Source organism: Onychostruthus taczanowskii, unplaced genomic scaffold (genome assembly GCF_017590055.1).
Source record: "Onychostruthus taczanowskii isolate IOZ18803 unplaced genomic scaffold, ASM1759005v1 scaffold133, whole genome shotgun sequence".
In the NCBI taxonomy this organism is placed as follows: domain Eukaryota; kingdom Metazoa; phylum Chordata; class Aves; order Passeriformes; family Passeridae; genus Onychostruthus; species Onychostruthus taczanowskii.
The window spans coordinates 452127-465410 of NW_024498496.1; the positions used below are offsets into that span (position 1 = coordinate 452127).

The 13284-nt window shown below is 37.2% G+C and overlaps 1 protein-coding gene across 1 annotated transcript in view; it reads right to left on the reverse strand.

Annotated features, from left to right (window-relative positions):
• The window catches only part of KIAA2026 (KIAA2026 ortholog), a 47646-nt gene extending 34742 nt beyond the window's left edge, over positions 1 to 12904 (reverse strand). Inside the window, 4 exon segments of the mRNA XM_041396958.1 lie at positions 1915 to 2082; positions 2085 to 3343; positions 9701 to 9901; positions 12154 to 12904. Coding sequence (XP_041252892.1) covers positions 1915 to 2082; positions 2085 to 3343; positions 9701 to 9901; positions 12154 to 12890 — 2365 coding nt within the window. The 5' untranslated portion in view covers positions 12891 to 12904.
• Between the last annotated feature and the right edge of the window lie 380 nt (positions 12905 to 13284).

The following is a 13284-nucleotide window of genomic DNA, read 5'->3' on the forward strand; positions in this document are numbered from 1 at the left end:
AATATTTCTGTAAAGTTTTCAGATGGAAAAAATGCATGACCAGTCTTTCTTCACTATGGGTACCACTGCCACAGCAAGTCTGGAATATGCAAATCATCTCAATACAAACACAAACTGTGACTCAGTTACATTTAGCTGCCTAAGAGAACCAATAGCAGGAAAAAAATAATTTTGTTGAAAAGTAATGAGAAGTACTCACTTTTACATTCTTGATGTTCTCTTCTACTTATTGTACTTTTAAATAAAATCGTAAAGAGTTATTATGACTAGGATCAGATTTAAATCAGCTGTCTTTGTGGACTCAGAACAAGATTTACTAAATCACTTTTTCTGCTCTACATTGTAATGGAATCTTTAAATACAAGATTTAATTTCAGACAGTCTTTAAGAAATACTAGCTAGCCTTAAACATTAGGAAACATTACAAAACAACAACTTATTTGCACAAATTGAATGCAATCCTATCCATTTCAGCCTAGCAGCTACAGGACCAATGGAGATTTAACAACCACAGGAAGAAAAGCGCTTTCTTGCAATGCCGTAAAGTTATTGCAAAACTTTCTCCAGAAAGGTCAAATAAAGAAGTAGTCACAATAACATGGGAAATGCATCAACATATCAGGAGATAAAGGACAATATTTCTCCAAACTAGAGCTCTTGTTTGCCATTTGGGTTGTTATTCAGTTTGCTTGGTTTTAAGAAGACAACAGTGACACATGTGGAGAGCTAAGTCACAAAGGTAAATGTAAAATACATTAGTTTCCCTGAATACTACATATATGAACTTCAACTGCAACTCTCGAAACTTCTGTTTAGATGTGGGCAATAAAATATTTTGGAAGGAGGAATCTGAGATTTAAATAAGACAGTTCTTTGGCTGTTATGTGCAAATATTTAGGATTGAAACATTACTTGTTCTCTTAGCTTTAAATTTTGACTTCTAGCTACATGCACTGCTATCAGACCTTGACTAGTTTCTTCATCTTTAGAAGACATTTTTTTGTCACTCAGATTCTTGGTTTTGGCTTTCTGCTTTTCAGATGAAATCCAATATTTATCTGTCAGTCTACACTGTTCTGAAAAGCAGCCTGTCACTTCAAAAAATATAACGTTGGAAAGAATCTGCTAAAATCTAGCAGAGATGGCTTAGCTCAGGACTCAAACGATTAAGCTTTTATGTTGCTTCACATGACATCAAAAATACTACAGCTACCTGAACAATTTGAACTTACTTAAGTTTTTGTACCTGTACTCTTTGCAAATACCTTTGAAATTTTCCAGTGAGTTAACTGAAATCTGGGTTGTGTATCACTTACCTGAAACACTTAACCAGATGCTGCCCAATTCTGTAATAAAAATGTCATCAGCATAAATTCTGATGCTGATGCATCTTGATTGTTGGACCCAGGCCCACACTCAAAGCAGTACTATTTGGTGACCTAACACTGCACAGTTTCACTATGAATGACTTTAGATTCATCATCTCATGTAATTACTCTGTATTTCTTCATAATTTGGATAAGGTAATATAAAACAGAAAATGGAGAAACATTTCCATAATTGCTATAAGATACCATAATTGCTATAAGATACCTTCAAGTGACACTCTCTGATGCTAACCAGCCAGTTACATTTATTGTCCTGAATATTTTTTGCAACAAATTAACTCTTGCAAGTAATTATGTTCTCTAAAGATACATTATGCAAATGAATAACAGTTTGATCAAACTATGTTTTATATGCTTGTGTTATCGGGTAGGTAACTTTTACTCTAAAGTTAATATCCAAATTGTCTAATGCAATAAGGCTGTCCTCTTTCACAAAATAAAATGTAGATTTATCAACTAAGAAAACAACTTAAGAAAAACACCTCTACCCTCCTAATTTTTACTATGAGTAAAAATGCCAACTTACCAGACTTGTGCTTCTTATGTTTTGCTTTCTTTTTAATTAAAAACAACTTGTTCTGGATCTCAGACTTATAAGATTTGAATGGATGAAGATGAATCTCACGCTTTCTTTGCAAGTCATCAAATTTTCTCTGTAGATTTTCATTTAGAATATCCTTCAACTTTTTTTTTTCTTTTTCTTCTTTTTTGCCAGCATTTTATTTAGTTTCTTATCATTTTGCAGTAAGGTCTCTAGCACCGTTTCTTCAGCAGATTCATGGTAATTTCTGCCTTGGTTTTCATTATAAGTGCCATTGACATGCATTTGGCAAGCTTTCAGTGTGTTCACCTTGAATGGACTCAGCTCAGATCTTACTCTGGCCATTTCAGTGCAACCTTGTCCATTCTCCACATCTGTTATTTCTTCTGAACTTGGGTGACCACCCATATCCACAATCTCTCCTGAAGTCATCAAATTCCTTAAGTTCTCTTTATAACAACAAGATTTTTTGATGTCACAAACTCTTGAGACTTTTATTTCACAGTCAACCTTCATTTCCTCTGTAGTGACTCCAAAGCTACCTAAACGTGTTCTTTTTTCTGGACAGATAACAATGTCCCTACTTTTCTCTCCTTCAGTCTTGGAATGACACAGCAGCTCTCTCCCAGCAGAACTGACCTCCCCATTGCTTTTGCTTCCATATTCATGTTTTACTCTTTCCGATTTAATACGTGGCACTTTTTTAACTTTGATGGGAAGAGATGGGAATTCAGGAGCCCGAAAAGGTTTTTGTTTGTAAATTCGAACATCTGCACCACAGAACTGTGGAAAGTGAACATATGCATTTTCCAAGCAGTCATAACCAAGAATTACTTCTCTGCATTCATGGATAGGTTGACCTAGCACTGCATCCTGAACATCCTTTTGTGTTTCATATACGAAGTCACAGAGACCTTTTAGCAGCCATACTTTTTGATAGAATGGCAGCTCGTGAAATGGTTTTTCCTCCAAGGGATTAACTTCTCCAAGAACTTTGAAAAACTGGGGACACAATCCAAGTTTTTCTGCAGCACCATTAGGATTGTCAGTCTGCCCCACAACAGTATACCAGTGTTGCACTTTCTTTCTGAGTGCTGCTTCCCAAGTCCTGTAGGAAAATGTAGGCCTGCGATGTAATGTAGGTCTGCGATGAGGAGGACTTAACAAAGAAGTCATTATTTTAGATAAAAAAACATTACACTGAGGCATCAGAAGACAACGTTCCAATTCATAGAATACTATTTCAGGTAAATTTAAAATATGCTGGGCCAAGCAAAGAAAATGACCAATAGCTGGAATCTCCCACATTGTCTCCATCCTTGTAGGTGCTGCTTGAGCTAAAAGTGATTTTTCCCATTCTTCTATTTCTTTCTGACTAGCTTCCTCAGCTTCTTTTCTTTCTTGATCTCTCTGCCTATTAAAAGAAATTTCATGAAAATTCAAATAGTAGGTGAACAAAAAGAAATGAGAGAGGAAAAAAAACCAGAACGACAGTACATCAAACATACTTACCTCTAAGTTAAAAAGAGCACAGCAAAACTGAAGTAAAACTTCAGTTTGTCTTACTTTGCAGTGTAGAATGCATCAACCAAAATGGGAAATTATTGTTATTTTTTTCTATGACCACTAGTTTTAAAAAGGGAAAAAGAGAAGAAAAAAGCCTGGCATATATCAATAGTTTGAGTTGTTTACTTTCAGGCATTTAAAAAAAAAAAAGTATTTCCTTCCTCAATCCCTTATAATCAGAATTAAGTATTTCCAACAAACTATCCACATAAAAATCTCTGAAATAAATTCTAGGTAAATCTTGTTTTGAAATAGTTGCCCTATGGCTCATGTCACCTCCCTTTTACCTCTCTTCCTCAGCACACAAGTATACACGCCTAATTGCTAAGTGCTTCATTTACATGCACAAGAGCCATTTTACCTCCCATCCAAAGCTGTGTTACTAGTCAGTTTGCAGTGGTGGTCAAAAAAGAAACAAGTATCAGGACACACAAAGAATGTGATGGGAAATAATATCAAAAATAAAATGTTATGATATTAATTGATTTGCCCTCACCTGAAAAAATTTATCCAGTTCTGGTCCTCCTATTTAAAAAACAGGATAGAGCAGAAATAACACGCATTTGGAGAAAGAGGTTATCAATAACCAGAAGCCTGTAAAAACTTCTGAGTAATCTGGGAGTCCACATAAAACACTAGCAAGACGATACATGACAGCAGTATGTAAACCTCATATGACAGACTGGGAACTTGTATTTGATTTTATTTGTAAATTCATAATGAAATTTAAGGGCAACACTTCTTGGAAAAAGAAATGCTTTCATTTCATAAAATCAATTACATGTAGCTTACCATCTAAGATACAAGATATTTCAATATATATCCAAAGCAGAAAAACTGGACACCTGCATGAATCATACAAATATCAAAAGCTACCAACAGAAGTAAATTTTCTTTACCTCTGCTGCACTAGTAAACTAACATTTTTGCGTGAAGGCACAACCAGATTCCAAAAGACAGGATTAGGATACAGCTGTACTTACAGAACAGTTTTTTAGAGCTCATCCTAAGCTTCTATCACTGGTGAAAACTATCAGCTGCCTCTAACACAAATGTGACCTGCTACACATCCTTATTTCCAAATTGCAAACCTCCAATTTTATTTCTTCATAAAGTTCCAAGTTCCAAGTAAATGCCATGTGTCTATTCAAAGCATCAATGCCTTCCAAATTCAGCGAAAGAGTAATGATAAATTAAAATGTTTCTTTTGACAACATGAAGCTGATAGTTGCTTCTAGCTTGAAGCGCATATATTTCAACCATTAACTATTGACTAGCTATCTCAACAATGTAAAAAAGGCAACAAATGTAGTTTTGTTCACATTTTAGTACCAGCACAGGAGAAACATGCCATGTGTATGAAAAGTAACATAAAATACAGTAAGACTTGACTGAATACTTTATATTCTATAATAAAATTAAATATTCAGTGACTTGTTAACAAAAATGTTTAATACCACAGACATGCATTCTTGATATTTATATATCTAGTAAGTGCAGAAGTACAGACTCATGTAAAACATAAAAGGTAAAAACAAGAGGTCAGTAAATTCTCAAATTCAGTCTCTCAGTACAGCATTAACTTAAGAATATAAAGACAAAATCCCACTTTTCAGCAGAAACTTCTGTTAGCCATTCTTGGTGAACAAACCACTAAATTCAACAATACTACTTGCACATGTAAAGTAAGCATTATTTTTATTCTGTTTATGTTCTATTTAAATGTGCTAATATTGCACTGATGTAATAAATAAAAATAAATGGAATAAATAAAAATAACTAATGCCACAGTGACATAAAGGAAGAAATTATATTATGCAAAAGTGGTCTCAAATATGAATTTCATAGCACTCTTCGATCCTACTCCCTCGTTCCTCCTAAATGTAAAACATGCTTCCTAATAACCTCTTGCCTCAAAAAGGTGTGAACTCTATTAATATAGTATGGCAACAAGACTAAACAGTGAGTACCTGGTGAGAGGGAACATAAGTAGAAACAACAACATTTCAGTATCATTTAATAAGAAAAAGCTGTAGGCAATCCAAAAATATTGTCTTCACAAGCAGTTTCACCTTTTTACAAAACAGTAAGTTAAATCAAGGTAGAATTATCAAAATAAATACAATACCCTAGTTCATAGATAGACAGATATCTCTGCTTAGATAAAATTACAATTACTATATAGTTTTTAAGACTGCTTTAAAAGGTTGTTTGAAAAGAAAACTGTAGTTGTTTCACTTGTAAAAAGTTTGCCGTGTTTTTAAGCTGTTGTTTTATCACAATATCTGCTGTCATTCCATTGTCAGCAGACACTCAAGAAAAAAATCTAAATAGCACACTTTCACATCTTCATTATGGAGGTCTTCCTGCTTTTGGAGAGCACAGCTTTTTCCTGGGGTAATTTTGAGAAGACAAAGGGAAGTAAAGAGGGTATAGGACACAGGGCAAGGGAGCCGGGGTGAAGGAAGAGAGAGACTGGAGAGAGGGAGGTAAGAGAGACATTTGTTACTTTAGTGGTACAGATACCCTTACATTGAGAAATTCTCTGGACATACATATTTGGCTTTCATACTGACAGCAACTGTAAAAAACCCTGTTTCATACTTTTATTTACATTTACAGAAACATGTTTGCATACATGTACTGGACTTACAGCACTTAGAATAGTTACACAACTATCCTAAGGTGAAGCTGATTTTCTAGACTAAGAATGGCCATATTTCTAGAACACATCTGCAGCAGTTGTTTTGCAGTTCTTGAGTGGCCTTAAAACTCAGTAAACATGATTCCCAAGCAGAGATAACACCTAAAACAATGTCCCTACTCATAACTCTCTACTCTTATAATTTCCCCCCTTATTTAAGGCAGCCAACATATATCACCAGCAAATTTCTTCTTGCTTGCAACAGGATATTTCTTGGTGGGGAGAGGAGACAAAGACTAGATTTTATTTTGTTTTCCCAATTACCACTGGAATTCTTAATGACAAGACACAGGGAACTGTTTTAATTAACAATAACTTGTTTTTACAAACTTACTTTAAAAAATAAAATAGAAACTTACATACAGATTAACAATATTATATATTATTCTAAAATAAGCCAAGATTTAGTAGTCAGAAGATACTAAATCTGGAGATGTCCATAAAACCTTATTTCTGTATCTCAAATATCTTAAATCATATTATTACATACCCCATATTTTTCCACTGGATCCATATTTTTCCACTGGATCCAATTCCATGCTAACACCCTCATAAAAAGCAAAGTTGACTATATAAGCATACCTTATTCCACAATTTCCTTAACTAAATTACTAACTTGTTTTCAGAGATGAAAGACACAGAACTGCCTACATAATTTTCAACAAAGCAAACCCATACAGACACTTAATTTCCACCAAAATCAACCAATTATCTGCCATTCACTGGTGGTTTTAAAAATTTCAATAGGAATCTACCTTAATATTTCAGTATCTAACTAACTAGCCATAATTTCCAATTATAAAATAATTCCACAACTATTTATTGTTCACTAATGTGTAAATTAGTTGATTTGTTAATTACCTAGCATGCAACCAAGCAGCTGAGTAGAAACTCATAGAAATGTAATTCATAATTTGAAGAAGATAGTCAATATTCTGAAAATTACAACATTTGAATAAAACGAATGCTTACAAACAAGAATGACAATAAAAGTAAATCAGATCTTGTCATATAGGTACTTTGGTGGGGGAAAGTGCTTTTGCTGCTGTACAAGAACTATTAGTTGCAAAATAGTGAAATCAGCTTAGCAACGAGATATCTTGTCACTTTTTACACACTGAGTCTACCATTATGAATGTGTCACTTGGGAAAAGTTATAAACATTGCATAAAGAAAAGTTAATCTGATAGTGCAAGACAGGGATAAATTAAAGAGAAAGAGAACTCTCAACAAAGGATAAAAGTAACTAAAAGATTTGGAGTAGGATTTCCTGGAAGTTAACTACAGAAGAGAAGATAAAAATCCCACTTCAGAAAGTTCTTCCAAAATATGCAGTTGAAAAAATGCTTGCAAAATCAATTTCAAGGATTTTGTGGGAAAGAAATAATCAAAAAGTATTTTCAGGATTTAATCAACAAATTTAATTCTATTTTATTTTTATTTCTATACAATATACATGATAATATTTATTTATATGTTTGAGTATTTTAAATTTATTTTTAGTTTTATTTAATTCTCATCATAAAATGCCTGTGTCTTATGAAAGTATCTAAATATCTAAGGAACAGAATTATACATAAACTTGGACTTCAACACGCAATTTCTTTAGATATGATGCTAGGTTTTATAGAAAGGTCCTTGCATTTGCAGTCTTACTTTTCTGGGACTGAAAGCATGCAATTCTTAGACATTCTAAACTAAGATTTTTTATGGCTACATGCATAAATCACAGCTACAAGCACTCTGAGTCGCCCACTAGGTGGCCAGAAACTGAGCCCTTTTTCCATGTTCCTGATGATTCATTTTAAACTTGGGTGAAGAGCACATGCTGCCCATCCAAATACAACTGATTCGCCAGCACTGTGCGCTCCAACTAAAATACTCAAGGCTGCAGTCTTCCATATTGTTTAGAAAGTATCTCTTCTGTGCCAACCTCAGTGTATTAGATTTCTAAAGAAAACAAAAAAAATGTAGCAGAATAACGATTTTCTCTTCTTAATAACATAATATATACTTTAGCAATAAGCCAAAAGCTTAGAAATTTGCAATACATTTTCAAATAAAAATAGTGTTGAAAGTACGTGCATTTATATGTACACCAATCTGAAAATTTGTATAGACTGTAAAATGTGATCTTCGCTGGAAATGTGCAACTAATTCTACAGGCCTTCCAATTGCCAAGCCCTTTTCATGAAAGTACTCAGAAAAGGTACTTCCGGAACATTTTTGGTGAGCTGACAAACAATTGCTACAGAGAGGTCCAAATTTAAAAATATGGTGCAATTAAGAAATAAAACTGAGAGAAGAAATCTGAAGCATAATTACTTAGAGAGGTCAATAGAGCCAAAGAAATATTAAACCAGCTATCTACTGACAGATTTTTTTTGCTTAATAAGTGGTACAGTTCAAAATTTTAGGGTGTAAAGAGGCAAGCTAATTATGGGGTTTTTTTGGTCTTTTTCTGTTATTGTGGAACAAACATTCTGTAGAATCTACCATCTTTTGTCCAGGATCTGGGGCTTTTCAGTATATTCAGATACATGAACTTAACAGTTAATTCCTACAGTTTTGCAGCAATGCACTTAAAACAGGTCTATGAAAGCATAATTTTTATTTTGTTTGGTAAACTGTTCTACAGACTCTAGCAATGAATTAAAATCCAATCAAAATATCCTTTTTCATATTAACATTGTTATCAAGTTCTAGAACACAGAGTTGAGCAAAAAACAAGAGAATTTTATCAAAGAAACAATAACCCTAGTGATCTTTGATATTTTTTTTCCTTTGGCAAAGTGTGATTAGAAGATTAGTGGATTGGAAGAAAGAAGAAAGTTCTACAGAAAAAAGGTACAGTCTAACAGTTAAGTCAGACATATAGCTTCAAATCTGCTGAAAAAGAAGATGACCTGTAAAATTAAAAAGCAAGCTGGTCACATACAGGAAAAAGTCTACAAAGCTGTAAACTTTGAAAAAAGCTAGAAACATTCTGCTTCCTGAAGCAAAGACTGTCTCACCATTATGAGCCATGTTTAGACACAGTCACTCAAATTACCGATGAAGTAAACAAACTTCAAAGCTTCACTTTCCTCAAAGTAAAACATCAGTGAGAGAAGCAGTGACAAGATCATGGAATTAGACTGTAGTTAAGCATTCTGTTAGTTTTAAGTCTAATTATTGCATGAAAAACTGTCCAAGGATACATATCACTAACCATAATGCACTAGTAGGAAATTACTGTGGATACTTTTAGTTAATATTACAAGTTTTGCTACACTAAAATAAGAGCAGCTGTAATTTAATTCAAAATTTAAACGACCTCAGCAATTTTTCAAGGAAGTGGTAACAATTTTTTGCTTTGTGGATGCACTGTATTGAAGCCATGAGCTTGAGACCACAAGAGCGCCACATTTATTTACCTAAAAAAGCTATAAGGAGCTAGACTCTTTACAAAACTAGGAAGACAACTATTTAAAACTAAAACGAAATAGTTTTTCTCATTACCTCTTTTCCTCTTTTGCTCTCAGTTGCTCCTCTTGTCTTAGAACTTGAACCATCACAGACTCAAACATGCCTGTTGACAAACCTACTAAATTGCGAGGCGTGGAACGACGTCTTGTAGAAATGCATGCTGTTGTTTTTTCATCCTCCTGCCCATAGCATCCTCTAGATGTTACAGCTAATGATGTTTTCTCTCTTAAATGCCTAGAAGAAAAAAGCAAGCCAATTCACAATTACAAACTTCTGTACCAGTGGCAACTCAATGCCTAGCCTACCAACCATGGATCAAGCATGCTTATTCAGAAAAAAACAGTTATTTTTTCACCAGCCATTTTTTCTATTTTGAAAATTCCTTTATAAAATTTTAAACTTAAACCCAACACACTAATATGACCTATGTTTTCACACCAGTTAAAAACTGTATATTTACTACAAGTTGCCAAACATTATTTGGAGATGGAATTCTCTTAGTCCATAAGTATTTGTAAAGAAAAAACTTCCACAAAACCTAAGATAAGAAAGTAACCTCTTTAGCAGATACATAAAAATAGGGGGCTGGGTGATGGGGTCTATTAGTGGCGGGGTTGGGGATCTATTAGTTGGTTTAGGCTGGGGAAGCATATGTTAAACACCAGTTTCATCCTATTTTAAACTACAAAAACTGAAAGACAAATCACTACAAATTTGTCTGCAAAGTTACATTTCTTCTTACATTGCTTCAAAAGACTCCATTAAAACTTGAATGAGTTTTTCACAACCTGTGAAAACATTAGAGGGACAGAGGAGAAAAATCCAACCTCCATTCAAAAAGAACCTCCATTCTAAGGTAATTTGCTGTGGCTTGTAGTACTCAGGAATTATACAACCAATATTGATTGAATCACATGAAAGGGATCATTGACCTAAACACTACTCTGTAATAATATAAGAATGATTGTTCCAAGAAGTAGTTCTTCAATTTCATTTTACAAATAAAATTATGTTAAACACTTCAAACAAATTTGTCTAATTAAAAATTGTAAAAGAACTTTGAGACTTCTAGGTTCCATAACCCTTTATACTTACAGGTCCTAGAAACTTTTATTAAGCTAGTGCACACAGACATAATGAAAAAATCTTTAAAAATCTCTGAAGAGTTAATACAAGACAAATTCACTATATACTGAGGCAGGATTATCTTTAGACAGTTCAGTATTTCCTAATACTTATCTGATAAAGACTGTCCATTAAATGGAGGCATGACAAAAGCAATTGAATTTATTTTTTAGTAAATACCTATATTGCTATTTGAGAACACAAAATCTTCCTAGTTGCATTTAGTTATTTATCTGCCAGCAGTAAATCTATTAAGTCTGGAATTTTTTTTTTAAATCAGGTTTTACTTTAGCATACTAGGAACATTCATGCCCCACTATGTTCAGTTCCTTCCCTTCTACTACCAAACTGTCCCAAAACTGCCATTACACAGAAACAGTTTCAATTATACTCTTGCTATAGCAGCACTGAATACATTCACTCTTTCGGGTGACTTCTGCACCACTTTCCTGAAGTGTTCTTCCTACACGAGCAACGTTCTTACCAGCTGGCAGTTCACGATGTGTGTCACTAGCAAACATAACACTGATGGACACACACAGCTTTACATACTGCCCAGCACCGTTCCTTCTTTACCTTCATCCTTCACCGAAAACACCTCTTGGTTTTTACATGCAGAATACTATGTCATTCAGAAACTGTAAGAAGCCACCATGGTTTTCGGATAATGACTAAACTATGACAAGTTAATGAGAAAGCATACACTTCAGTTGTGACTTAAACTGGGCTTTCTACTATACAGCTCGAGAGTTTTCTATGTTTCAGCTGCTTTGGCTGATAAGAAAACAGTCCTTACCCGGGACTTACATTTCAACTTAACATGATTTCCATTTTGCCATTTAAGACTACAGTATGGCAAGCATTGTGTCTCATCTTATTATTATGATTAGGTTTCAAAGCAGGTAATTTCGGCTTAGTATTTTATTTCTACATATTTTAAGGGTGGTAAAAATTTCACAGATTGTAAAAATAACAATTTCAAATAGCCAAATATTCATTCAGAGTTTAGCTAGTTTCACTACAGAATAAAATAAAGAAAGAAGCATTTGACATCTTGTGTAAACAAGTGTCTCTCCATGTTCACAAAAGGCTTCTTTCAGAAGGAAAATCTTAGTCAGGAAATGCTGTGCTCTATTTGGCATTTTGAGGTTTGGAATTCCAAAGCATTTTGAATTAAGATTTGAATAGTTCCCAGTAGGAAACGTTAATCTTCATGAAAGTACTGAAAGTTCCAGTGTTCTTTCTGTTGCCGGTTTTGTTCGACGCTTATTTTCCTTTAAAGGAATTTAAAGAAACACACTCTCCTGCTCTACTTTATGTAAAGAACACGCGGCATGGCCCCTATAGTTTTTTACACCTACCGGGATAGCAGAGCCAACTTCTGTTCCAACATCATCTCCAGCTTCTGGGCCTGTTTGGAGAGCCAGTGATTCACACCGTGGAGCCGATAGCAAGTCTCCAGCATGAGCCGGAAGTCACACACGAAATCTGCTATCCCTGTGTACTGCCCACTGGAAAATTTCTCTTCCATTTTCAATAGCCATATTTCAGCGGGCAACTGCTGCAAAGACTGGCTGCTCTTACGGCTCAAGAGGGAGCCGGAGCCTTCTTCCCCGAAAAATGCCTGATCCGCGAGGGGCTTCAGGAACGGCGCCGTCAGAGGCCGGTACTTCTCCAGCAGGAACTCGCGCAGGATGCGGTACCCCTGCTGCAGCTCGGGATTCAGGCTCTGCTGCCAGGCAGCCTTCCCTCCCTCATCATCTGCATCCTCCTCAGGTTCCTCCATCCCACTCCGAAGGGCCGAGGGCCGATCCACCGGCAGATCCCCACCGGACTCTATGTCTCCCGCCCCAGGCTCGTTCTCCGGCACCTGCCGGGGACCTCGGCGCTGCGCCTCGCCCGGCCGCCGCATCCGCACCGGGCTCACCTGCGCACACAGACACCGCTCAGCGCCCCGCCGGCCCGAGGGGCGGGACGCGGCCGCCGGGGGGGAGGCACCGACTGGGCTGGTGCGCGGCCCCGCCCGCCCGGGGACAGCGCCCTCGCCCTCAGGACCCGCCCCTTTCTCCCCCCCGCGCCGCCGGCAGCACCGGCGCATCCCGCCCCCCGCGTGCGCCGTTCCCGCCGGGCCGGCCGGGACCTCCCTCCGCGCCGCGCGCGCGCTCCCGACAGGCAGGCGGCGCGTGCCGGCCCCGCGCAGCGTCCGTCGGGTAACGGGCGGCGCGCGCGGCAGCGCGAGCAGAGGGGAGGGTGGGGGCGCGGGCCCGCCCCCGACCGGGAAAGGACACGGAGCCTCTCACCCCAGCGCGCATGCGCGCGCCCGGCCGGCGGCGGTGCGCCCGCGGTGGTGTCGGGCGCCGGGTGGGATGTTACGTCATCAGAGGGCGCCCAGCTCGGAACCGGCGGGGGCGACACAGCAGCGGCCACTGGTACGCGCGGCGCCTCGCGGCGGGGGCGGCGCGGGGCAGCTAACCCCTCAGGGGCGGGGCGGG